We start from the raw sequence: 24,989 nt of genomic DNA on the forward strand, positions 1-24,989 counted from the left end.
TTGAACATGATATCCCTGATTCCTATTGCACTAGGCAAGAAAATAAGAATGAAAATAAATAGTTCTCCATAGTCTTTTCTGCATTACTGTCCTCTGCTAAGTTTCCTCCTCTGTGCTCCAATTTTTTGCATAGTAAAACAGTGGATAGTGTTTTGTTACTATGCAGTAATGGTTCTAGGTCATACTGTAGAACATGGTCCTCTTGTCCTGGAGGTTCCCTAAACCTGAGGCATGTACCTAAACACAAAACTTAGTGTGGGTACCAAGGAAGGTGTTGATTTCAACACAAGTTCTTTCAATGCCACTACAGTTTCAAGTAAGCACATCACCTTCACTAGCCTCACAAGCAAAGTGTTCTGCAGAGATGCAATGAGTAATATCAATCAGATATAGGCCTGGTGGATTTAAAAGCTTACAACACCATTTTCCAAAACTTGTGAACTAGCTATGATTATGAATTTACACATGGAGGACTGTTTATCAATATGCTATTTGGGCACCTAACAATATTGAGGATTTGTAGAAAATATGAAAGCCATAGACTGACCTAAACTCAGAGATGCTTTTGTTAGCAGAATTTAGCTACAAAATTGCTCTTTAGGTACTAAGTTAAGATTGTACTGATTAATCTAGAAATGTGAAGAGAGCTGCTATTCTATTTTAAAAATGTAACTAAGATTAGAGAGGAAAAAAAAACTCTTCTGAAATTTAGCAACACATCAAACAGGCAACAATGCCCCTAAAAATTAAAAATAAGAAGCAGCGTTAAAATAAAAGCAATTAGTAGTGACAGTATCTCTTCCCATGTTTATTACCAAATACCTTAATGTGTAAGATCCTGCATAAACCTCTCATCCTATACTGAAAGTCAGGAATCATTGAATCACTTAAGTTTAAAAAGACCTCCAAGATCATCAAGCCCAACCCTTAACCTAGCACTGCCGAATCTACCACTAAAGCATTTCCCTATGCACCACATCTACATGCCTTCTTAATACCTCCAACCACTTCCCTGGGCAGCCTCAATGACAATCTTACAGTTGGCTAATGTCTCAGCATTGTACTCTTCTAGGAGTACAATAGATGGCACCCAAAGAGCAGATACTTCTTCTAAAACCCAGTATAAAGGAAAGTGATTGTGGGATTATGCACGATTAAGGGGGAACTTTGACTCAAGCACTGAAAGAAAAAGCAACGCAAGTTTTTTTAAGTTGCTCAACTGTTTTCTACATATCAATTATGTAACTGAAGTTATAATTCAATTAGTATTTAAAGTAATTAGGATGAAAGACTATAAAATAAGCTTAAAGGAAGGCTTTCCTAATTTATTGAGGAGGCTGATATCACTTCAAAAAAGAGAATAAGTTATGTAACAAAGAGGAAAATACGTTGTTTCTAATTACAAAATGCCACTAGAAATGAAAAGCGCTTGATCTTCTAACACATGAAAAAGCAGAAAAGTTCTAAGTACTTTCACTTATTAGGTTAGTAGACAACGCACTGCATTAACTCTGAACTATATTTATGCCAAGCAAACAGATCTACGACTTTATTGGTGAATTCCATATAAACATATATCAGTTATTACTCCAGTTTATGTGCATTACTACTCATTTTATGTCATGCGTGCCAAGCTCACCTACTCATTTTTATGGAACACTTGGGAACTCATTTTAACTCAGAGCAGAGTTACTATCTATAAACATTCACAATCCATACTCACTCAAGTCTGAATGCCACTAAATCTGCAAACATCATTTTTTTCTATTTGTTTTGGAAAATTTATTTCATATGAAATAATGTTGTATGAATTAATGATGGTGATTTTTCTTCCATAGATGAAGTTGCCACAGATATAATTAGAATGATTCTGGCCTTCTAACAATACAAGAATTAATGTGGTCTTAAGCCAAATATGTCACAAAAATCTTTGGGTATTCTAATTGTTATCTCAGCTTTCCTTTGATGATTGAAATGTTCTTTATGATAGGTACTTAGATATTTTATACAAGAACAGTGATATGAAGGCAAAAAATATGTAAAATGAGAAAATCAGATATAAAAGGAAAAAAAATTTGGTTAACGTAAGGAATGCTGATTTTATAATCAGTTTATTATAAACTCAGTGGTTCATTGTAAAAAAGTTTTTGTAGTCACAAGAATGATTTAAATCTCAAATATTTGACTTATGATAGTTAAATTTAATTTTCAGATCATTCCTACTTGTAATGATGAATTACTTTGATCACTTCTCACTCTATACTGGTTTCTAGAAGTATATTGCATATTTTGCCCATATAGCAGTTACAAAAATTATTTATCATAACCACCCCACTTTGTGTGTGTGTGTGTGTGTGTAAGAAAGGTTTCTTTCAAATACTGTGAGTTATTTTAATTACCTTGTTTCCAATGGCCTTTTTTGGTGGAAAATTAAAAGTCCTTACTTGCTGGTATTTATTCTGTAACTTATGATGTAAGCTTCTGAACTCTGCATACCTTCGATACACATTCCATTCATCATCCTTTATTCTAATATAAACCTGCAAAACATAGACATGTAAGAAAATAATTTTAAGTCAAACCATTGAACTTATGAACCTCCTATATTGAACCTCCTTTACTCTTTAAAGCTTCACAATATAATACTTTCACATTCATTTTGCAATAGTACTAGAAGTTCCAGGATCCACAGGTCCATCTCTGATTGTACATTCGCTGCTTCTGTTACTGCAGGTCATTAATCTAATTCTCTCCCTTCTTCCCCCTCCTTCTCTCTTTCTGTCCTGTTGTTATATTAATCAAGAAAAACATAGCCTGCTCATTTTAAGCTGACTCCGGGGCAACCACAGTAGTGCTTTTTGTTACCATGGTTTCCAGTGTATTCTACTGGCCAGTGAGCAAAGGGAAAAATAATTCAGTATCACTACAAAATTGATGTCTATGTATTCAACACAGTTTTTCAACGTCGTAAATTGGCTTTGTAGCATCAGAATTGCATAACATAATTTTGTTCAAAGTATGAAACTTAATTTACTTTCTAAAAAAAATTATATTGAAAAATAAACCAGAAATCTTATTGTTTATAAAATATACACAATTCATTCTTTCTGCTTCTATAGGACATTAAGTATAATTTAACACAGCTGTAGCTTTTGTGATTCTGTAGGGTTTTTTCCACTCAATTATTTCATGAGCATATTACCAATTATATGCTAAATAGTCACATTCTCTAGGAAAAATTCATACAGAAGTGAAATGTACTTACTGAAATCTCAGATTTCATTCATTACCAGGGAATAACCTCTACAGAAATTATCTGTTTTAAAAAATGCTGAAACAGCACAGGTCAGAAACTATCAGCCAAGCATCAAATCTCAAGGTCCAGAGTCTCTGAATCTGTAAAGTTTTCCTTAGCTTCCTCATTAGAATCTGTACCTTGCTCATTCTCATGCATATAGGCATGTTTATGTGTCATATGCATGTTAATAATCTCAGTATTTTGCATCATAAATTAAGCTGAATCATTCACCTGGCCTTTCTCTTCTAGATTTACTGAGTCCTTATGACAAAATACAAAATTTTACTAAGGACTCATGGTATTTTAGAGGAGATTGACTGATGTCTGGTCGATGTAGCCTTCCTTTAGTTTGGTCTTTAAGAAGGTCCTCTTAAGAGGTCTTAAGGTCCTCATCTCTACAGACACCTGGTTTCTCAAAAAACAGGAGGATTCTGTCTTCTTGTAACAAAATACATTTTCTAACAGATATACGTCTGTCAAATTATAGTATTTCACTGAAAGAAATATTCATAAAATCAGACTCTATTGGATAACAACTATATTTTTTGTTATTACTGTGCATCATTTCATCATGTTTCATGATTATAACCAAAAATGAAGTCTATGATTCCAAAATTGGCACATCTAAGAATGTTAGACACTGACAGTATTGTGCAAATTACATATGCACACAAACAAAAATACAACTGGTTTTGGCAACAGGAATTCAGATCACGTAATGATAAAGATCCTGTAATAAGTCTGCAAGAAGTATACAGATTTTAATTTTGAAAATAAAGCCAGAATGAAGATAATTAGACACCTACAAGACTGTCTTATAATAACTGAGTATACCTCTGAAAAAAAAAAAAAAAATGGAAAATATGAAATGCAAGTATTTTGCATGATTTTTGTAAATTACTACAGAAAAACATACTGTAATAGTAGAATAAAATTATATTAATATAATAATTATTTTAATTATTCTTTGTTCAGATATAACCTTTCTGCCTATTCTCATGACCAGTATATTGTTTGAAATTGTCTACAGTCCCAAAATTAAATTTCTTTCAGCTAGACTACAAAAAAAAAAGTTAACAGCATCTTTAACCAAATTGTTTAATATAGAAATCATAATTTAGCTAAGCAGTTATCTTTGCACATGTGATTCAGTGAATCATGCAGTTCAATATTACCTGTTAAACCGTAACCCATAGTTAACTAATTAAGGAATCCAGTACACTATAATTGCAATTTTTAAGTTCTGCAAAAACACATATTAATTTCTTAGATAAAATTTCTTCCTGTTCTTTTATGTACATAGATATTGATTTCTTTTAGACAGTAAAACATGAAAATGCAACATTTGGAACCCTGTGCCATATTCAATTTATTGACAACTGTATAATAGACTATGAAAGGCATATTAAAGTTCATGATTTAGTACACATTTAAAGTTTTATTATCTCAAAAGGGAATACTATTCACAAGCCAACATATTTCAAAACACTCAACACAAATTCAATTGGGAAATCAAGCAAAGTAAATCCTAAAGATAAAACTGCTTGTATAAATTTATTCTGAATTAGTCCTACAAGGCATACAGGCAGTTATCCTTATTTAAATGAAATACAGATCATACAATCTAAGGACAGCAGAAACAGGGAATAATAATCTCTGTAGTCAAAAAATTGAAATACAATCAAAATCTAGAACCTTGATATGTCTTAAAAGTAGTTAGAACTATTCTCATCATTTTCAACATATTCAGAATTTCTTTTGTGATCTTTTAATGGGAAATCAATGTAATCTGTGGATGCTAATTACAGAATACACTAAACAGATGCTATGGTGATGATGATCTTCAGTTTCTGAGCAAGAGAAAGGTTCCAGGTTTTTTAAACCACATTTTACCCTGGGAATAGTTCCCTTGCAATATCAATAACCCCAAATTGCCTCTACTATCTAAAAATTACTGTAGCTTTTATTCATGGAATATCTAAACACTGCAGAACTACTCAGGTGATGCAGCATAATTTTATCCCTGTTGAACAGATGGAAAAATTGAGTCAAAAATACTCCCTGCAACTTGTTCAAGAAGCCTCCAAGAAATCTCTAACCAGGTGTTGCTTCCAAACTCAACAGCCCTTCCCAAGGAAGGGCCGAAGGAAGAAAGGGGCAGATGCAGAAACACATTGCTCTGGTCAATCAAGGAATCAAAGGAACCAAGTCCAGCCAACTCATCCGCAGCTCACAACAGCAATTCCAGTGATCTCAGCACAAAAGCAGATAAACTATAATTAACTTCTTGTGGGCAGGGGGACTTTGTTTGAAAAAGGGGTCAGAGGGAAGCAAGGAGTCTGAAACAAGGGGCATGTAGGGGAAATGGAGAAATGGAGATGCCTGAAATTTCAGAAAGGAAAAATTAAAGAGACAGACAACAGGGAGCAAAATATGGAAGACTGGAGAAAAACATGTGTGAGACATAAGGGACTGAGTCACAGGATATAACAAAAGATATATGAGAAGCTGTGGGTGATATTCAAGAGTGAGGTGAGTAATGATAGGAAGCCTAATGGATGCAGCTAAACCATACTATCACACACTTCATTGAAGTGGATTACAAGACTTCTGTGTATTCTTGTCCCAAATTATCACGTTGCACCTCAGAGGGTCACTACTTTCTGCTACTGAAAAAAACTAAGCATATGTCATGTAAGTACAGAACAATATTTTAGGATCACGTTCTAGAAAGTTTAAAGGACTACTCAGGGCCTCATTCTTCGGTCCACTTAAAATTCAATTCCAAATAATAACATTTCATTTCAAATGCCCAAATGTTTTCCTGAAAATCATCCAATTCCTAATCTAATTAAGTAATATTCAAACTTTTTACGCATTCATAGAGCAAACTAAAATCATTGCTGGAACGGTTACTTGATTGTAGACTTAAGATTTTGATTTGATCAAGAAATGAATTAAGTAGCTTCTGCCTGTAATTTAGGAGCACTTTCCAGTTGGGTCTCCTGTGTAAAGACCGACTGGTAACCTTCTCATAGCAATGATTTACAACAGCTGAAAGAAAAAAATAGTTAATAAGCACATATAATGAATTAGTCTGCTATTTTCTCATCACAAACATATTTGAAGTTAAAGATTTGAAGAGAAATAGCTGAAACAGTAGTAATTTAATAGCGTTTCGTTTTTTAGAAAACTACCTGATAAATTGGTATTGCTGAAATGCCGATTTGAAAGCACTAATTTAACGATTCTATACTGAAATGAGTAAAACCTAATTCCATGATACTGTTTTATTGAGGTAAAAGTTTCTTTAATTGGTTATGGAATCTTTAACAGCATTTTTGACTCATAGCTGCTTAATAGACCCTGGTAACAGATTAATAACTATTGACACCTTCAATTAGTAACCACTGACACCACCACTTATGCATAAAAACCTAAGGAAAAGAAAGGACAAGGACCAAATTTCCAGCTTGCCCTAGGTCCCCGTGTAGCTTCCTGGATTAAATTCTTATAATCCAAATTCTTTCTTCAGAGCTGCAGTAGTCTCAAGAGAGTGCTTTTCTTTTTGAATGCATAAGTATCAATTGGTATATTTACAATTCAGTATTTGGTACTCTTTCAAGCACCTTTCATAGAAAGAGATAGCGAACAGGGTATTGCAGAGATTCTTCTGTTGCACTGATGTTCAGGATTATAAAAATACCAGATCAAGCATTAGGAACAAAATTCCGTAAACTGAATGACCATAAAATCTTTCCTACAAATAGGGCTCACATTTCCTGGTAGAACAATTTGAACACACTGAAAAATGGATGCTAGCCAGAGAACTCTGTAGATGGGAGCTCCGCAAATACAAGCCTGCCAGAGTAGAAGTCCCTGTGAGCCTATTCCGGAGGCAAGAAAAACTTCTGAAGGGGAGAAGACACTACTATAAAATGTGCAGAATTCAATGTCACAAGATGCAAGAGAACTTGGAACATTTCAAAGGATATAATGAATATGGAGAAAGTTTGCAAACACAAGGTCATAGTTTATCTTACGAGCATAAAAAAAAAAGTGCTGGGCAGTACAAGGAATGCAAAAGAGCCTGATTTACATTAAGGAAGCTGCTGTGACATTTGCCACCTAAGCACCATCGTTAAAAAAAAAAAAAAAAGTGACTGAGACAAACCATATTGCTGCATTGCTGTATTTCTATTGTATTACTGTCCTTCTAACTAACTAAAAAAGTTTTTCTGGAGATTGTGCTGTTTGTTATAAATGCCCAAGCATGTGACAACAAAAAGAAAAATTCGCAGCTGGTTTGGTAGAGACAAGCCAATCAGCACAAATACAAATAGGTAACGTTTAAAAAAAATAAGTGCCAATTTGCAGGTTAACTCAACTGAGCTATTTCCCTTGACCAGTTAAAGTTTACATTTGCTTTTAAGTAACACTAATTTTGGCCTACTACTGGTCCATAGTCTTATCTTTAGAACTCAGAACAGAAGAAAGTAGACATCAACTACTAGAGATGCTTTGCCCCCACTTTTTTTTTTTTTTTTTTTTTTTTTTTTTTTTTTTTTTGCATCCTAGACTTCCATTCTTAGTAAAGAACTGATAAAATGTTTCTGGAAGAGGACGGAAGAGGAGAATATTTGCTTCAGAAACAGGACAATCTGTTTAGATAGAAAAGATTAAGATAAAAAGGATAAAAAGATTAATAATCAAACCTACAAATGCTAACAGAACATGTATATCTTAAGAAACATATTGCTAGCACTCAGCAGGATAAACCAATGATTGAACAACCATCATTAAATGGATTTTGTGTGTCTTCTAAGACTGGCAACTTGAACATTTTGAGAGATGGGAGAAGAGATTGTACAGGGAGGAAGATATGTGCTTAGTTTTCCATCCCCCTTCCCACAATAAGATCAAGAAAGCTTGAAACAATTACAAAATATATACGACAGATTACTCCAATTACCTTTTTTTTTCATATACCATTTCTATCACTTTTTTTGGAGGAGAAAAAAAAAATACAAGGAAAAGAAAATGCAAGGAGAAGCTCAAACTGCAAGCATCTCAGCTTTTCCCCTTCTTATAGACAAAACTGGCATCAAAACTGGCATCTCCTTTAATCGTTTGCCTTTGAAATCATTGATTTAGGAAATTATCTATTATACAATAAAATCATAAAACAAAAATAATTTTGTGCCAGCTCCAAACTTCAAAAAATTAACACTTTTCCTAAAATTCTCTTCTAAAATACTAAAATTATCTTCTCAAATACTTTAATTCCACTGTGATCCTCATAACTTTCATAAATATTAACAGTCAGGAAAATTTCCCTAAAAATAGATTCTCTTCTGTGAAAACTGTGGAGAGAAAACATCAAGAACAAGTCAGGAACTTCTAAAAGTCCAGTTCAGAATTAAAGATGGAAGGCTGCTGGTAGTAAGAGATCAAATGCAGATGAGCTCTTCTGCATTTGATGTTCTCTTCAGCCACCTACCCCAGCTTACCACTTTTACCATCTCCACTGTAGCTTCCCATTGTGTATAAGGCAAAAGCTAAAAACAAACCAAAAAACTAACAACAACAAAAACTATTTAAGAATGTCTGTTAAATTTATTTAAGACAAAAAAAAAAAAAAAAAAGATAAGAAACTTAAAAGCAACAATTTTGTTGCTCTGAATCATAAAGCAAAACTCTCACTAACACATAAAGAAATTATTTACTGGCTTAGAAAGTTATAGACATGATATAACCTGGGTATTCTTTTGCAGAGTATTGCTACAGTAACCTGAGAAAAATTACAAAGTAATTTTTCTGTGGAAAGAAGGAAATTCATTCACTTTAGCAGGATGTGAGTTTCTGTAACTACTACTTGTTCTGTTTCTCAAAAACTGTTTTATGACGTTAATAAATTCTTAAAATTAATCACTCAACTTTAATGTACATCATAATTATTCAGGAGTAGTAAATTTAAAAAAATTGATCAAAATTTACAATTTAGAGAAATGTTTTTCAAAGGACTGGAACTACATTTTCTTCGTACTTCATAGTGCTTTTCTGAGAGGATGCATGTATCTCAACCTAGTTAGGATGCTTTTATAAAAATTATTTCTCTGCTTAAAACATACAGAAAGAACAAAAGGTATAAGTTCAAACAGGAAGAATATAGCAAAAAAAAAAAAAAAAGAATCAGTTACATTTCTTAACTTTACTTGAGGACAATGGGATTCTGTTTGGAATATAAATTCAAGCTAACTTCTCTGAAGTTAACATAGAAGTGGAAGAAATGAGTACAAATGCAAGTTATATTTTGACACAGCTGCAGGACTGCATTTATGGTAAAGTTTCCAAAAGTGATCCAATTTCAGAATTTCTGCAGTAGTGAAAAACTAACAGAACAATGAAACTTCTCAGCTGTGATATGAGCAGCATTTTGTGGTTCTAGTGCACAGTTACCAGAGACATAATAGCAATTAAAGTGAATAAGCTTGTAGCTCAACAAGACTACCTACTTTCTTGCATAGAGACTACAGATACCATAATGTATTTTATTTGCTATGTTAAAACCAACTTTTTGGTATTTAGTTCATAAATATGAGCAATAGGAATGTCAAGTATATGAGAGAATGCACAAAGAATTAACTTTAAAAACGGCCAATGTTGTCATACTAGACAGAAAAGTGTTATATTTTTTAGTATTTTCCACTCACTTATATACATGCAGAATTATGCTCTGTGTGTTTCTGTAGTCACGGTTCAATTGCTATTCATCAAATCAGCACTAAAGTGACTGGGCAATAAAGAACAAAAGAAGCCTACCGATGCTTTTGCTGGATGGAATCAATATTTTTATCTTTAACTCTTCAAGTCAGAGTAGATTTCACTCAAATAACAACATAATTAGCTCTTTCTGACAGTGAAATATTACTTGTAATGCCCCAAAATAATTAGCACTATTCCAAAGGGAGGCACCCATATAGTCATTGCAAAGCATGGTAACCACTGCAGTGAAAGAAGTTTCTGCAGAATGGAATACAGGGAAATGACAGAATTGATAGGCTGGTCTCCAAGTAAAAGATTTTGGGTGCTCTGACCAAGGGAAAGAAGGTATCTTACCAATCAGCATGTAAATAAGATATGTGCTACTTATTCTGGATATATAAACAACAAACTATGTTTTTGTTTCTCTGTTAGGTACAAAATAATTTGAAAACAGAAATTCTACTTTTATTTTCCTAATATTTTTTGCATCCAGATTAGAATCGTTATAGAAACATTTGTACATTGAGTTGTATTATGGTTTCCTTTAAAATATATATTAAAACCTGCTATAAATAAAACCATTTTTCTTCTCTCTCCAAGATGTTCTGTCTTGTCATTGTGCACTCCCTCCATCCCAGCTGTTTAAAGCTTTCTCTAACTACTGTCATGCTTCTCTGACATATCCTCAGGTCCCATTATGGAAAATGTAGTGCACTCACCTTTTTGGCTTAGGAAACCACTCTCTTTCAGAATGCCATGAACCATACCTTTCTCTCAAATTTTCCCAATCATTCTAGGCCATTTTCTTCTCTCTTTGCCCTGAGCTGTTCTGAGATAGAATATGATTAGAAGACTGCACTCTTCTTTCTCCTTTTTGCCTGCTTACTGCCACAGCTGCTAAAGTAATCCAATTCCTCACGTATCAGGGAAATGAAAATCAAACTCTGAACTTAATTTTTTTTTTCCAATTCTTTGCATACTTTAAGGGTTTTTGTTTGTTTGTTTTGGTTTGTTTGTTTTCTTTTGTTTATAAGCTGTCAATCCATTGTCTTCTATTGTTAAGACTTCTGACTTTAAAGAAGCACTTTGCTAACACTATGAAATTTCTGGCTCTCTCACCCAGGGAATTTGCTCCCCACAAAAGCTCCTAGCTTCAGACACTGTTCTTCTCCTCTTTTATGCAGCGTTTCTGTGAAAACTACTCTCTCTGATTATGCAGAAGCACTCAGATACTGTGAATCCTCTTCTATTTGAAGGTATATTGCTATTCCTTCTGAGAGGAAGTGGACAAGACAAATAGAAGATCACTCGAAGTAATAGAAGAAATATTATGAGGAAAAAATATGAGTCAGTCAATATTAAACAGTAAAATTTTCAAGATGCAGAAGAATTAAGTTAGAATAAAAGAACATTTATTGATGATAATCTATGGAGGGCTCCTACTGATATTCAAATAATAGCAGCCTTGTCTGATTAGCATGTTTATCTTTAACTTTGTTTTGTGTAACCTGAAATGTATATTACCCTGCAGACAAGGAGGACTGCAAGTCCTGGTATAAATATTGGTATCTCTTTAAGAATCACAAAATCTGTTTCATTATCTTAAGTGTCAGTCATTGGTAATTATAATAACAAAAGACATGACTAATGGCATTATGGCATTTGCTGTACACTTCTCAGGAAAGTGCAATCCATATGTATGCAGCAAATAGCACAATATTCTACAGCTGAGAAATACGACAAAGAAATACTATTGCAATTGCCATCTTGCTTTACACTCGCTAAACAAAATTGCAACTAACTATCACCACCTAGAGGTAAAGTGTAAATGCAAATATTTTTTTTCTTAAATTCTAATCTGGATTCTGTCTTCATGCCCGTGAATATAGTAGACATATTATTTTCTAACAGTAGGATGACTGACCAACACCTTGCTCACAAATAAGAGTGGCATCAGACTGCACAGATCATGAACAGCAGTGATCAAAAAAAAAAAAAAATAGAATACAGGATGTTTGTAAGGGAAGCATGTTTGCATGACCCCAAATTTTAGCAAGAAGCCTAATATTTAGATTTGTCTGTTTAAAGGACTAGGTTTTCTTAGCTTTTACTTTTTACGGAATATTCATTTCTTCATATGTGGCCAGGTCCTTAAATGTTCATAACTGATTAGTTTGCCACTTAGTAATAGCTGTCACAAACTTCATAAGAGAATAAACCTCTGAAGCTTATTCTGGAGTCAAAGTAGATAAACATAATTTTTCTAATGCTCTTATTAGAAGATATTGTTATAACAATCCAATCTGAGCTCCTGACAGAAAGAATTTCATCTAATAATGCCTAAATAATCCCTATGATTTATTGATTCATAACAACATCAACGGATCATCAAATTCACCTCACTGCCCAGGTACAAGATATACAACTATGTCAGCAGTAATACACTGCAAGACAATATTCAAGATACAAACCTGAAGCAAAACAAAACAGAGCAAGTATAAAGAGAAAGGCTGTGTTTCTGAATACATTAGAATAAACTTGCAATGCATAGAAGATAAACACTTGTGGAAGGAAAGGTTTCCTAATCATAGTTGTTATTTCCATTTTAGGACTACATTAGACCTTCTTACCATAGCATTACAAGAGCAATTCATGTTGGGTTAATCCTACACCATGACCTTCAAGTTTCTTCCAATGTACAGTTACTGCAAGGCATACCGATTTCAACACTTACAGTTCAGAATATTCTTTGGTGAATTTTGGAATGTATTTTATCCAGTACACTTAGAAATGTACACAAAATAGTGATATATATCCAGAAAAGTTGCCCATCTTCCAAGATATTACTATCCAGGGATTTCTTGATAAACAAGCAACATCTTTTGTGTTTGGATTGATTTTCTTCAATTTAATTTGCCCAATAATTTTCTAGACCCATGTGAACTTAGTGAATATGCAAGCTTTAAGGCAAGAAGACTCAAATTCCAATTCTGTTGTGGAGAAAGCCACTGTCACACTTATTTTGAAACTGCATGCTAGTGGTTTCAATAGATGCTTTAATCTGCATATTGAAACAGTTTAAAAATCTCTCCATGCCTTTCAGGATTTGAAAGATTGCTACTGTATTCTCCCTCTTAGCTGTTTTTCTTGCAGGCTAAGAATTCCTCATACGATGCTCAATTGAAAAAGCTTCAAATTTTTACTTTTTTTTTTTTTTTTTTTAAATCTATCATTTTCTATCCATGCCTATATTCTTTCCAGTTCTATTTTTTAGAGAAGAGAGGACTAGAACTACACACAGATAAACCAGAGCTTTATACATGGCATAATAGTGTTTTCTGCTTTTCTATCACCTTCCTAATGATTTCTAACAGTTTGCTCTTTTAAGACTTCCCTAATCCCTTTTTAAAATTTTCTGGTAACCAGGCTAAAAGCCATTTATCACAACCAGTTTTCAGCTATTTCATGATGAATTGTAAGGGTAGATTTATTCATCCACTCATTCAAGATCTTCTACTGATACTTCGATTTAAAATAGACAATCTGCTAATTCTCCACAAGGAATAATCCAGAATGGGAATACCCCATAAGACCTCCGTGGTGAACAGAAGTCTAAAAAAATATGCATTTTTATGTTACTGTTTTATGTTCTGAAACCTTTTTTTAACTGCTTGAGTATTTGCTCTACTGACTCTAGCAACTGGCCTCTTCTTGATAACCCAAAATCATAACATCCCCGAATCCTGACTCAAACCTTTTTTCCCCCCCCCCATTTTCATTCACGTAGCAAAATACTGGACCTGCACCCCTCTGATGCTTCCATACCCTCCTTTACCCAGTATCAGTGAATATCAAATGGACCAATATCTTCCCTAGCATTTCATAGTAGCACATCTATAAACATAGATCTTCTCTCTTTCAATTTAGCAGGTAAGTTTCCTTATGTTATCCTAGGGAATGACAAAATTGAACTTCACAACACATAGCTACCTCTTCTCAGTAGGGATCTCCTTCTTCAGATGACTACTTGCAGTGCTAGAGGAAAGAAAGCTTTAAATGCCCATTTAATTTTGGCAAAAATTATAAATGGCAATATTTTTTTTTGTATTCTTGTTGTCACCATTTATTTATTGTAGCCATCTCAATGTTGGTCTATTTTTGTTAAATAGTGATATTTCAGAAAACAAGAAAAAATATTTTTGAAGCAAACTTAATAAAGACATAGAAGCGCACGGCCAATTCTAACCAGCTTTTTTACTAAAATGTATACACTAATTGTTTTACCATCCATAGTTGAATGACATAAGTCTGTGGCTTTTGGTAATTTCAAAGAAAGTGCTAGATGGTGCTAAGATGTGAGTGATGATTATTCTATCAATCACAACTATCCCTCTTGAACTCAAGTCATTCAAACTGAGAATAAAATGTGGCTGTGTTTCTAGACCTTGCTTTTAAATTCATAAGATTCATAATAGGTAAATGCTGTCAGTTAATTACTACTACAGGAGTGTGGGGTAACTCTGCAAACATAGAGGTCTGCTTAAAGTTTCCACGTCTAATAGGATTCTCTATAAAATGCTGCTTGCTTTAAGAGTGCACAACTTGATTTCTGAGCTAGTCCAGAATCCTTAATCCTTAACAGAAATTTAAAAAAGAAAAAACTATTTGATGGTTGAAACTATTTAAAGCATTAAAATCTGCTGTAAAAACAAACCAAAAAAAAAAAAAAAAAACAGAAGAAAAGGAAGACCATAGCAAAAAACACCATAACAAAACTCCTGCTGGGATCAGAGTCTATTCATATCTTTTTAGTAATGCTCAGGTCTGGCCCCCCGAGATATAAATTAAAGTTAACATGCTATTCATTTCTCTTCCTGTTTCAAGGAGCACAAATGGAAAACTGGCATTGATTCTGAAGAGGCACAGCTACGCAGGTTTATTTTTCCTAATTCTTAATATTTCCAAGAAGAATCACTTATAACTCCAGGATAAAGGATGACAGATACTATACTTATGGGTTCATAGTTTTCAACATTATTTGACACACTCTGCAAACATATCCACCTTTTTTTTTTTTTGGCCATTTCCAAGCCACATAATAAGTATGTCATTGCTTATTTTCTGCTGAAAATATCTGTTTATGAATAAAAAGGGACAGAAGATGCATGACAGTTCTCAAGTGCGTCAGTAATAAAACTGACGTAGCAAATCCCTGTACACTGTCTTTTGCTCTCCATCAACTGAACAAATGCTGTAAATCTGCAATTTCTAACCAAAAGAGGTAGACAAGACAACCCACAACAGAAGAAAAGGGAAAAAGACAGTCTCTCTAGCTTTTTAATAACTTTAAAAAAAAAAAAAAAAAAAAGGAAGAAAACATTAATTGTTTCAAATATATTTACATGAACTGGATATGGAAAAGCAGTGGTCAAGGTCCATGCCTTTTTGTGACATCTTCACTTGGCAGCAACATCTTACCTCAAGACTGTTATGCATACAATCTAATTTTCAGGCAGGCGAAGCATATTTCTAATTCAAGTACAGTTGTAAGTATCTAGCATATCTGAAAATTATGCTTACCCAAAACAAGTTTGAAATTTTGCCTGTACCAATTGGCACATTTCTGCTTTCTCCATTTATTTCATAACTTTTTCCTCAGAACTTGCCAGCACAATTAACAGCCCATTTTTATGTCCAAGTTATGGTTACCAAAGCATTCAGAGAAATACAAATTTCAAAATATATTGGAAATGATCTCAGCATATTAAATGATTGCAGCATATTAAAATGCTGCAATACTTCCACCAAGAATTCTCAATTTCCTTTACATTGATATACTACAAGCAGAATCCTCACACAGCTGATACAAAGAGTTACAAACACTTTATTTTCTGCTGTGGAGAAATAAATGATAAAACATCAAATATAATGTTTATTATGAATAAGAGGACTCTCAGAAATGAGCTCAGTCATTTATCCTAATTGTCACTCCTAGTCCTTGTCTGTTCATTACATACTGGTAGCCTAGTAAATATCCTCTTCCACAATTTCAACATTGAATCGAATTCCCTGTAATCAGGAGCACATGTTTTGGCAGAGATTTAACAAGATAAATGCACAGTGCTGTTATTGAGGCTATTCTGAAGTTTTATAAATTAATGCTTTCCTGATAGCTATAAAACGCAGAATATATATTCAGTAAGCACATGACTACGTATCTGATCAGAGATGTGGCAATCACTTCAACTCCAAGTGTTTAATCATAGTGATATAATGTGCTATATAGAGAGCATAGGTTTATTTTTGGACAGATTCCTTTTTTTTTTTTTTTTTCAGGTGCACGGTGGCAGAAAATAGTTATTTGCTAGACAGATACTCTTATCAGTCATACTACAAGAGATCAAAAACTAGTAGGAATGCCATTGATGTATTCTCCCATAAGGAAAGATCTTAACAAGTACTAAGATCAAAGTTTAATAGAAATGACAGAAGTTTTAGGTCACTTCTACAGGTAGCTTTTGCTCACTTTTCTTTTTAAAATTTCAAAAGACAAAGTTGAGCAAATACACAACTGCTCACCAGAGGAATTCTGTGACATTCTGTGCTGTTCTGTAATTAAAGACAAACAACTCTGACCATGGATGTTCTATGTCTATAATAAATAAGAAATTTCTATCTTTCCATATCACATATCTTAGCGATCTTAGCTTAGCGATATGGTTTAGTGGTGGACTTGTTAGTGTTAGGTCAGAGGTTGGACTCAATCTTGAGGTCTCTTCCAACCTAAATAATTCTGTGATTCTGTGATTCTATCTCCAGTAACTTCCTAGTGTGAATAGATAATGAATAGAACATTCAGAAAAGTAACTTGAGCATTTTTCTAATAAATATACCCATAAACAAATTTTGCATACTAGTGATGTCCAACATGTCATATATGCATAACAATATATTGCAGAAATGAGTAAATTCTCAAAGCTGTCTTCTGACAATCTAAAATTTCAAATCTTTTTAGAATCTTCCAATGATATTTTGCTTCATTTCGTCCTCTTGTTAAAAGGCCCACCCTTTAATCAGAAGTTCTTTGTTTTCCATCAATGCTGAGTAATTAATGAAGTCTATTAAAACCCACTCTGTTAACAGCACAACTTATTTTCTAAAATGCCACGCTAATGATGGAAATGATAAGGTGCAGAAGCACAATAAAGAATGAAATTTAGTTCAAGTCACTGTAGTTAGGCCCTTATCCAAAGCCAACTGAGAGCAGTGTCTCACCCTCCACTCACTCACGCAGGTTTTGGATAAAGCTCCGAACATGCTATAAACCAGGAAGCTAGGTTTATTTCTTCCTATTAAGAAAACATGCCAAACGTCTATAATACACATGAATTCCACATGCTTTCTCAGTTTTCTTGGTGCCTTTTTTTATAGTCAAGTAGAGTCAAATTTTGTCCAAAACTCTGAACTCTTGAGTAACAAAGTTTGACAGCAAGTTACCATTAAATTAAAAGTAAACAGAATTCTTTGAAGACCTAAGCAAAAGACCTTATATTTTAATGAAGTAGAATATCAAATGACATTTAGTTATCTATATTGTGAAAAATATAAACTAAGATTTTCTAAATGATGAGTCATTTGGAAAAATCTCAGATCCAGGTTTACACAACCAAGCTATAAATGCAATTGACTTCAAGATCACGTGCAACAGTATCACAACAGCACTGGTGATGCAAGATGTTTCAGCTGATGAAGGTACCCAACTTGGAGTTGCTGCATAGGGTTCTTCTGGGGGGTTTTGTTTTTTTGAGACAAAGGCATTGGCACAGCCTCGATATTTGGTTCTGCCCTACAAAGCAAGCCTTTAACAATTGTTCTGTCAAAGTAATCACAATAAATGTCATGTACTAATTCACCCAAGTTCTCCACCTTCCCAGGCAGTGATAATCACAACTTCTCTCAAATTTTTAGTATCTTACACAAACATTCGCAAATTGAGTGTCTGCACTACCACATAGCACATAATGCTACCCAGCCATTCACACTGAGACTGTAAAAGTGAAAGCCTTAATAGAAGTGCATGTTTTAAGATAATAGCTGGCAGAATGCTTTCATCAGTAAACCAAATGATTTCCAAGGTTTGCTCATTACTTTGTTCTGCCCCGTTAGCAACAGTATGCTAATGAAGAAGGATTTACTTCAACTTAATTTCCTTGAAAAAGTAAATATAGACATTGAGAACCTTCCAATATGTCAGCAGGTTGATAAACAGGGCAACATGAGTGTGGTGGTTTTACTCAGGTGGGCAGCCGAGATCCACCACAACTGCTCTCTCACTCCCCGTCTCCTCAAAGAGGAAGGGGGAGAAAATACAACACAGAGAACTCGAGGTTTGAGATAAGAAAGGTTTAATTAAAGGGAAAGGGAATGGGAGGAAAAAACAGAGACAAAAGAAGCAATCAGTCCGTGCGGAAGCACAGAGAGAGAAAAAATTATTCTCTACTTCCCATCAGCGAGTGGTGTTCGGCCACGTCCTGGGAAGCAGGGCCTCAAACGCGTAGTGGTTGTTCAGGAGGAACAGCCCCCTCCCCCACTAGAGCCCCCCCTTTTATTGCTGAGTGTGACATCAGGTGTTATGGAATATCCCTTTGATTGGTTTAGGTCAGCTGCCCCAGCAATGTCCCCTCCCCATCACTTGCCCACCCCCAGCCTGCAGGCTCTTGGGGGCTTTGAAGGAGTCCTGATGCTGTGCCAGCACTGTGCAGCAATAGACACAACACTGGAGTGATATCAGTGCTATTCCAGCTACGAGTGCAGAGTACAGCACTGTGCGGGCTGCTGCAGGGAAAAGGTGACTCCAGCTCAGACAGACCCAACACAATGAGAAACAAACAGGAGAAATGAGAGCTCCTTCAGTCATCACAGAACTGCAGTAGCATTATAGTAACAGAGATGTGGTGGGATACTGGTATATCTAAGGATTTCTGTTTTGCCAGACTGGTATCTGGGTTTGGGAACATGTAGGCAGTTACAGTATAATGGAAGAACAAGTGAGAGACAGAAATGCAATAGGGAATTATCAAAAATAATCACACTTGTCAACATGTTAGCCTTCCAGACGCACTCATACACCTAAATCTGACTAACTGATTGTTCAACACTTTTGAATAAATTACTAACTCAGAACAACTTCACTATTGCCAGCTTTTCTTTGCATTAGCTGAAGACTTATTTTTCATTATACTTTACTGGCCAAAAAGGTGGTTTCCTGTACTAACAGTCCATAAATAATTCAGAATTCTATAAAAATCATTGTTCAAAGTGAGAGGAATGTTAAAAATCCCCAGAAATCTTGTTTAAAGCTAAGTACACATTGCTGAAACACGGGAAAGAGTAAATGTTTTCATGCATCATAATAATTATACTAATAATTATAAAAAATGCTCAAAAGTTTAAAAATTTGTCATAATAATTATGAGAATAATCCACAAAGAGAAATACAAGTAGATTGATAAAGCACATCAAAGAGCTGTTTAAGGCTAGCCCTGCCATTTTGCCTATAGAATGGCTATAATTGGTCTAAAGCTGAAAATCCATGAATCGAAAAACAGTATGGGATTTCAATGCTTCAGCTACAAGGCAGGCTAGAGTGCAAACTCTAAATTTAGACCCAGCAGAAGCAAAACCCACTATGAACATACCCAGTGACACACAGGTAAGGCTTTCTGCACCATTCAAAATATTTTTGAGCTACTAAGTAATCCATATCTGTCTGTCTGTCAAGTAACATTTCTGGTCATTGATATTGCAGAACTGAAATAGAGTATTTACAACATGCATATTGAAGAAGGTATTACTAGTCAGCACTGAATTGTTGTGCTCTGGTCAATGCAGCCATTTTATTAACATGCATTTATACTATTAAGAGCCAACAATCAAAATAACGCTATTTTGAGGATCACTGTCATCCTATGTAGGAACATGTATGAAGTTACTGCTGATGTCCTTTATCTGATCTCTAATAAAATTATACTGAGATCCTTAAAATATTAAAATGTTCCATTCCAGTCAGAAAGTGTTTATTGAATTTCTGTTAGAACGTGTTACTTACCTGATAAACATGGAATGCATTAGCAGCTTTTCCACGCAGAAAGACAGAGGGAATCCAAACATTAATAAGAGCACGATTTGATCTGAGGAGATGAGAGATAAACTTAAAATAGATAATCATGTTTACGTATTAAAATTGCAAAGTAGCTACTTCCAGGTATTTAGGTAGTGATCATGGTCATCAGCGAAGCAACTTAACATTTCAAATGGAATACCAGAAAATTTGTAGTTCTGCCTGAGCCTGTTATACTTACTATATGTAAAAGCGTTCCCTAAAATTAACGTAACTGGGGAAAAGATTAAGCAAATCAGCTTTTTTTTTACTTGTGTAAATTTGACAACATTTGATTACATACATAAAACAAAAACTATTCATTTCAACAAGTTCAACATTGAGGTCCACAAAACTCAACAACAACAACAAAAAAAGAGTTCATCAAATAACAGAAGAGCACTGAACAGTTATGGAGAAGCAATTTCCACCCTCTCTCTTTGTGATTTACTTCCAAATTTCTGCAATAGAAAAACACCAGCTATATTTTCACCCCATCATCCTCAAAAAGCTAGATTCCTTAGTCAGACTAATAAAAGCAAAGCTTTAAATCACACCACTCTAAAGTGATCTGTGGTGACCTACTTTATTTTTTTTTAATAGTACTATTTGTATGCATTGAGATGAGAAAAATGAGGACCATCATGTTATTAGTATCATCTAGAATCTACCAAAACCAAAGCAACAGAAAACAGTAACTGTTTGGTGCTGTGCTAGAATACTAGGTTCTAGGACACTGGAAGAGCACTTCAAGAAAATGTCCATGAATCTGAATGCCTTGCATACATTATTAAAAACTATACAACATGGACCATGTAGCTCTCCATGCTTTTTAACAATGGAGCACCATATCTGAGAATTTATTTATTGGAAATAATATAGGAAAATGAAATTATTCACTCTACTTGCTTTTTCTTCTTTCCCATAAATACAACATGAAAGCAGAAATATGCATATTAGAAACCTTACATTTCGAAGTCTGACAAGCTCTGATCTTCAGATGTTTGACTCAAATCTCCAGGGACCTATATTTACAGAACAGAAACAATTCCCGCACACTAGTTATTATGCTTTCTTAATGGAAAGCATATGATAAGAAAAATAAAATTTAAAATTCAAGTTATAAAAAGCCAAAAAAACTATTATTAAGAAACTATTAAAAAATTAAACAATTGTGTAACAGTAATATAAATGTATCACCCTTGCAAGGTTTTCTTGTTAGAATTTGCTACAGTTTTGTGAAGAAACAAATCTTACTTTGTAAACATTGTAAAAGGATGTAATTTTGAAAGGTATAGAAATCCCAGAGCATCAATATTAGAGCTTTATAAACAAAGCATGCTAAAACAAAGTACCTTGTGTGTATAAAGAATTTATGGGAAAAGCTGAAGCACATAAAACCTAGTGAACATTTTGTCTTATACTGCACATTCTACTAAGAAGACACATGATCATTTTATGTTAGCCGTGTTATCATAAAACATCAAATTGCTATGAAACTTCATAAAAAAAACGTAATGATGAGCTAACACCTACAGAATTCCAAGAAGTAACAGTTGTAAGAAAACAAGATAGAAAGAACATTTGGAAATAAATCAATAAAAGCTTTTTTTTTTTTTCTTAGCCTTTACTTTAAAGTTAAACATAAAAGGCTATATTCTCGCCATTAACTACACTGAAGCACAAACCGCAACTACGAAAAATTAGCGTGTTTTGCTGAAGAACAGCTGAAAGTTGTCAACTTCTAGATAAGGTATCTACATTAGTTAATTATCAGTTCAATACATCTCCGTAATATATGTTGCCTGTTTTTCAGAATATCTGCCTAAGAAACATAAATATACATTATTGCTTACTGTAAAGCCATATCAAAATTCAAAGGGGACTAAGGAAAATCCCCTTCCCAAAGGTTTTGACAGACCAGCTCAACTCCCACCAATACTCAAGGCAAAACTGAATTTTGCTGTCCCAAGTTTCAAGAGATATGGCTCGGCAAAAACTGAGTCATTCCTACTGGAGAAGAGAAAAGAAGAAAAGCTGTGCAGAGTTGAGACAGCTCCAGAGTATACGTATGGAAGCACAAGTCCTAAACAGGTCTGCTGCCCTCCTTCTGGTGGAATAGGGTAGTCATTATGCTGGCAAGAGCCAGTAACTCCCCTCTCTCAAGTCCTAGCATCAGCTGTTACGTGCTCCCACTCCAGTCCATCCTTGTGCAGCAGCACACTGGTTGGCATTCCAGGGCTTTTATACAGAGCAGACATTTTTCTGTCTTGCCTATAACCTGTACCCTATCTTTGCCTATATCTGAAATGGAAGTCCTACCCCCAGACATATGCAGTACTTTTCATTAACTTCAGTAAGAGTTTTGCATGAAGACCTCAAAAACAGAGTGTGGACTTTGGAAATAAGAAAGAATGACATTAATAAGTTCCAGTGCTTGCACATCTACTTTGAAGCAGATTGTTACTTATGCTGAGATTGTAATTGATGTGTTGTTCATTGTAACACAAAGTACAGTGACGGAGACATATTGCATTAATGTATTTCCTCATTCCCTGCAAGCACATACTTTTTGCATTAATATTACACTCCATGTTTTCAACTTCTACAGAAGTTCTGAAACCCCATAACTAAAAATTTGGAAAGATCATTGTGGATATTTCATATATAAATTAGAGCCATTAAAATTGATTATTAGCATTAAAATGAAAGAAGTCAGTGAAGAATTATGGAAGCTATTTTTATGAGAATCTGTAAATTATATACTATTTTAATAATAAAATGTTAAGAATTTGGCTGATCGTTTCAAACAAGTCAAGGGGAGATCAAATATTCATATCCCACTGAATTTCTGACAGTTGCACACTTGACCAACTTTTAAAGTTCTAATTAAAGTTTAAGTAACAGATAGACTACCAGCACAGTTATGCTTAATAATATGCAATTACATATATTAAATTCTTTGGATAATGCAAAAAGTTTTTCAAAAGCCTGTATTCAATGCACAGTTCCCACAGTTCCATTTTGGATCGCAGCAACTAATGAAGACTAGCATTTCACTAATCCAGTATTGCTTCTGCAGTAATTAAATACAGTTGTCAGAATCATAAAACCTGATGATTTGTTAAAGCTACTTACGTTTCAGGTTTCATAAATAGACACATATTTCAGGAGTACAGTACCTACTACAACAGTATTTCAATGATTAGGCTAGATTCTCATCTCATACAATAAAATTTGTAACAATACTGATTAATTACCTGAAACATGCTTGCTGATATATTTATATCACTACACTATAAGCTGACTGCACCTAATAACTTTTTAAAAGAAATACTTAATCGGAAAAGAGAGTAGTGGCTTATACCATGGCTGCAAAAATTCCAAGGGATTCCTGCCTTTGGCACCAGCTGATCCTACAGATCAATTTAGGTAGTATAATTTATTTACTACAAATGTTTTTAAGAGTGGACCAAGCAAGTGGATGCCCACCTCTCAAGAACACTTCATGCGAGCAAGCATATACAAAACTTTTGCCAAAACTCTCTACATCTCCAGCAATTCTCAGGTCAGGGGACTTCTTGACCAAGACATAGCTTAGCATATTTGGTAACTCCTAATGGATTTTTCTAAGTATTTGTCTAGTATTTGGTAAAGAGCTCCACAGCTTTGCTGCTGTAGAAGACTGCCATTGAAAATGACTTCCTGCTTGTTTTGAACCTGCTTTTAACTGGGAGATGTCACACAGAGCTGATCTCCATTTTTCACACACCATTTTGCAGTTCTCTACCATACTCTTCCCAAAGCAGATTCTTTTTCAAGTTGAGGAAAGGCTGCCCAACCAGCCACATACAGAACACCACTCCGCTTTTGATTATCCCTGTTGCTCTTTCCTGAACACTATCTAGTTTTACTATTTCAAGATGAAGGGACTGCACAACATTCGTAAGTAAAATAAAGCAGGAATTTATACAGGAACAAAGTTATTATACACAGTTTGTATCTATTAATAGGATATGTGGATACATAAGTAAAAACATAATCTCTGAACAGGGACATACAGTCTAAAATCTGAGTAAGAAAGTATAGTCATAATACACTTGTGATTTATCATTTGTCATTTCTTGACACAATAATGAGATTGTTTGCATCTAAAAGGCTGAAAATTACAGGTGAAATCCTGCTTCACTTATGCACATGGAATTCTTATCAGCCACTTGACACAAATGTTATGATAAAATAAGCATGAATGCCTCCAGTATGAACAAAAAACTAAGGTGCAATACTGTGCAACCATATGAACAAAACCCATCAAAGTACACCTTCCTGCTAAGACAGACAACTATCAGGAACTTCCTTTACTTTTGCACATCTCCACGTTTCAACCAAATCTTTTAACACAAAAAGCCAAAGGGAAGCAGTATCTGGTAGAAAACAAAAACTTTGATTTCTAGGGACTTGGGGGTGAGGGGAGGAGATTGTTGTTTTGTTATGTTGTTGTGTTTGTTTTTTTAAAAAAATTTTCTCAAATAACCAGCTCATGAACACAAACTACTATTTAGTATTTAGCTCAGGCTGCAAAAATAGGGATAAAACTAAAGGCAGAGAAAGAACACAGGTATAATAACCAAAAGAATTAGAACAACAGAAATAAGTCTTCATGGCCCTTTTAAAACTGACTGAGAATAACACTGAAAATTTCAGTGCCTCTAGGCACATTATAAAGTGTTTCTAGAACAGTGATGCTGACCTCTGTAGATATATGGA

General features: G+C 34.3%; 1 protein-coding gene across 1 annotated transcript in view; it reads right to left on the bottom strand.

The window, feature by feature from the left end:
• SNX29 (sorting nexin 29) overlaps nucleotides 1–24,989 on the bottom strand; it is a 133,931-nt gene that overhangs the window by 47,485 nt on the left and 61,457 nt on the right. The window contains exons 17-19 of the mRNA XM_082772164.1: nucleotides 21,192–21,247; nucleotides 20,172–20,253; nucleotides 2,400–2,540 (exon numbers count right to left, since the gene is read on the bottom strand). Of these exons, the coding sequence (XP_082628290.1) occupies nucleotides 2,400–2,540; nucleotides 20,172–20,253; nucleotides 21,192–21,247 (279 nt within the window). The remainder of the gene's footprint in view (nucleotides 1–2,399; nucleotides 2,541–20,171; nucleotides 20,254–21,191; nucleotides 21,248–24,989) is intronic.

The sequence above is a fragment of the Aythya marila genome (genome assembly GCF_965140915.1).
Source record: "Aythya marila genome assembly, chromosome: 15".
NCBI lineage: Eukaryota > Metazoa > Chordata > Aves > Anseriformes > Anatidae > Aythya > Aythya marila.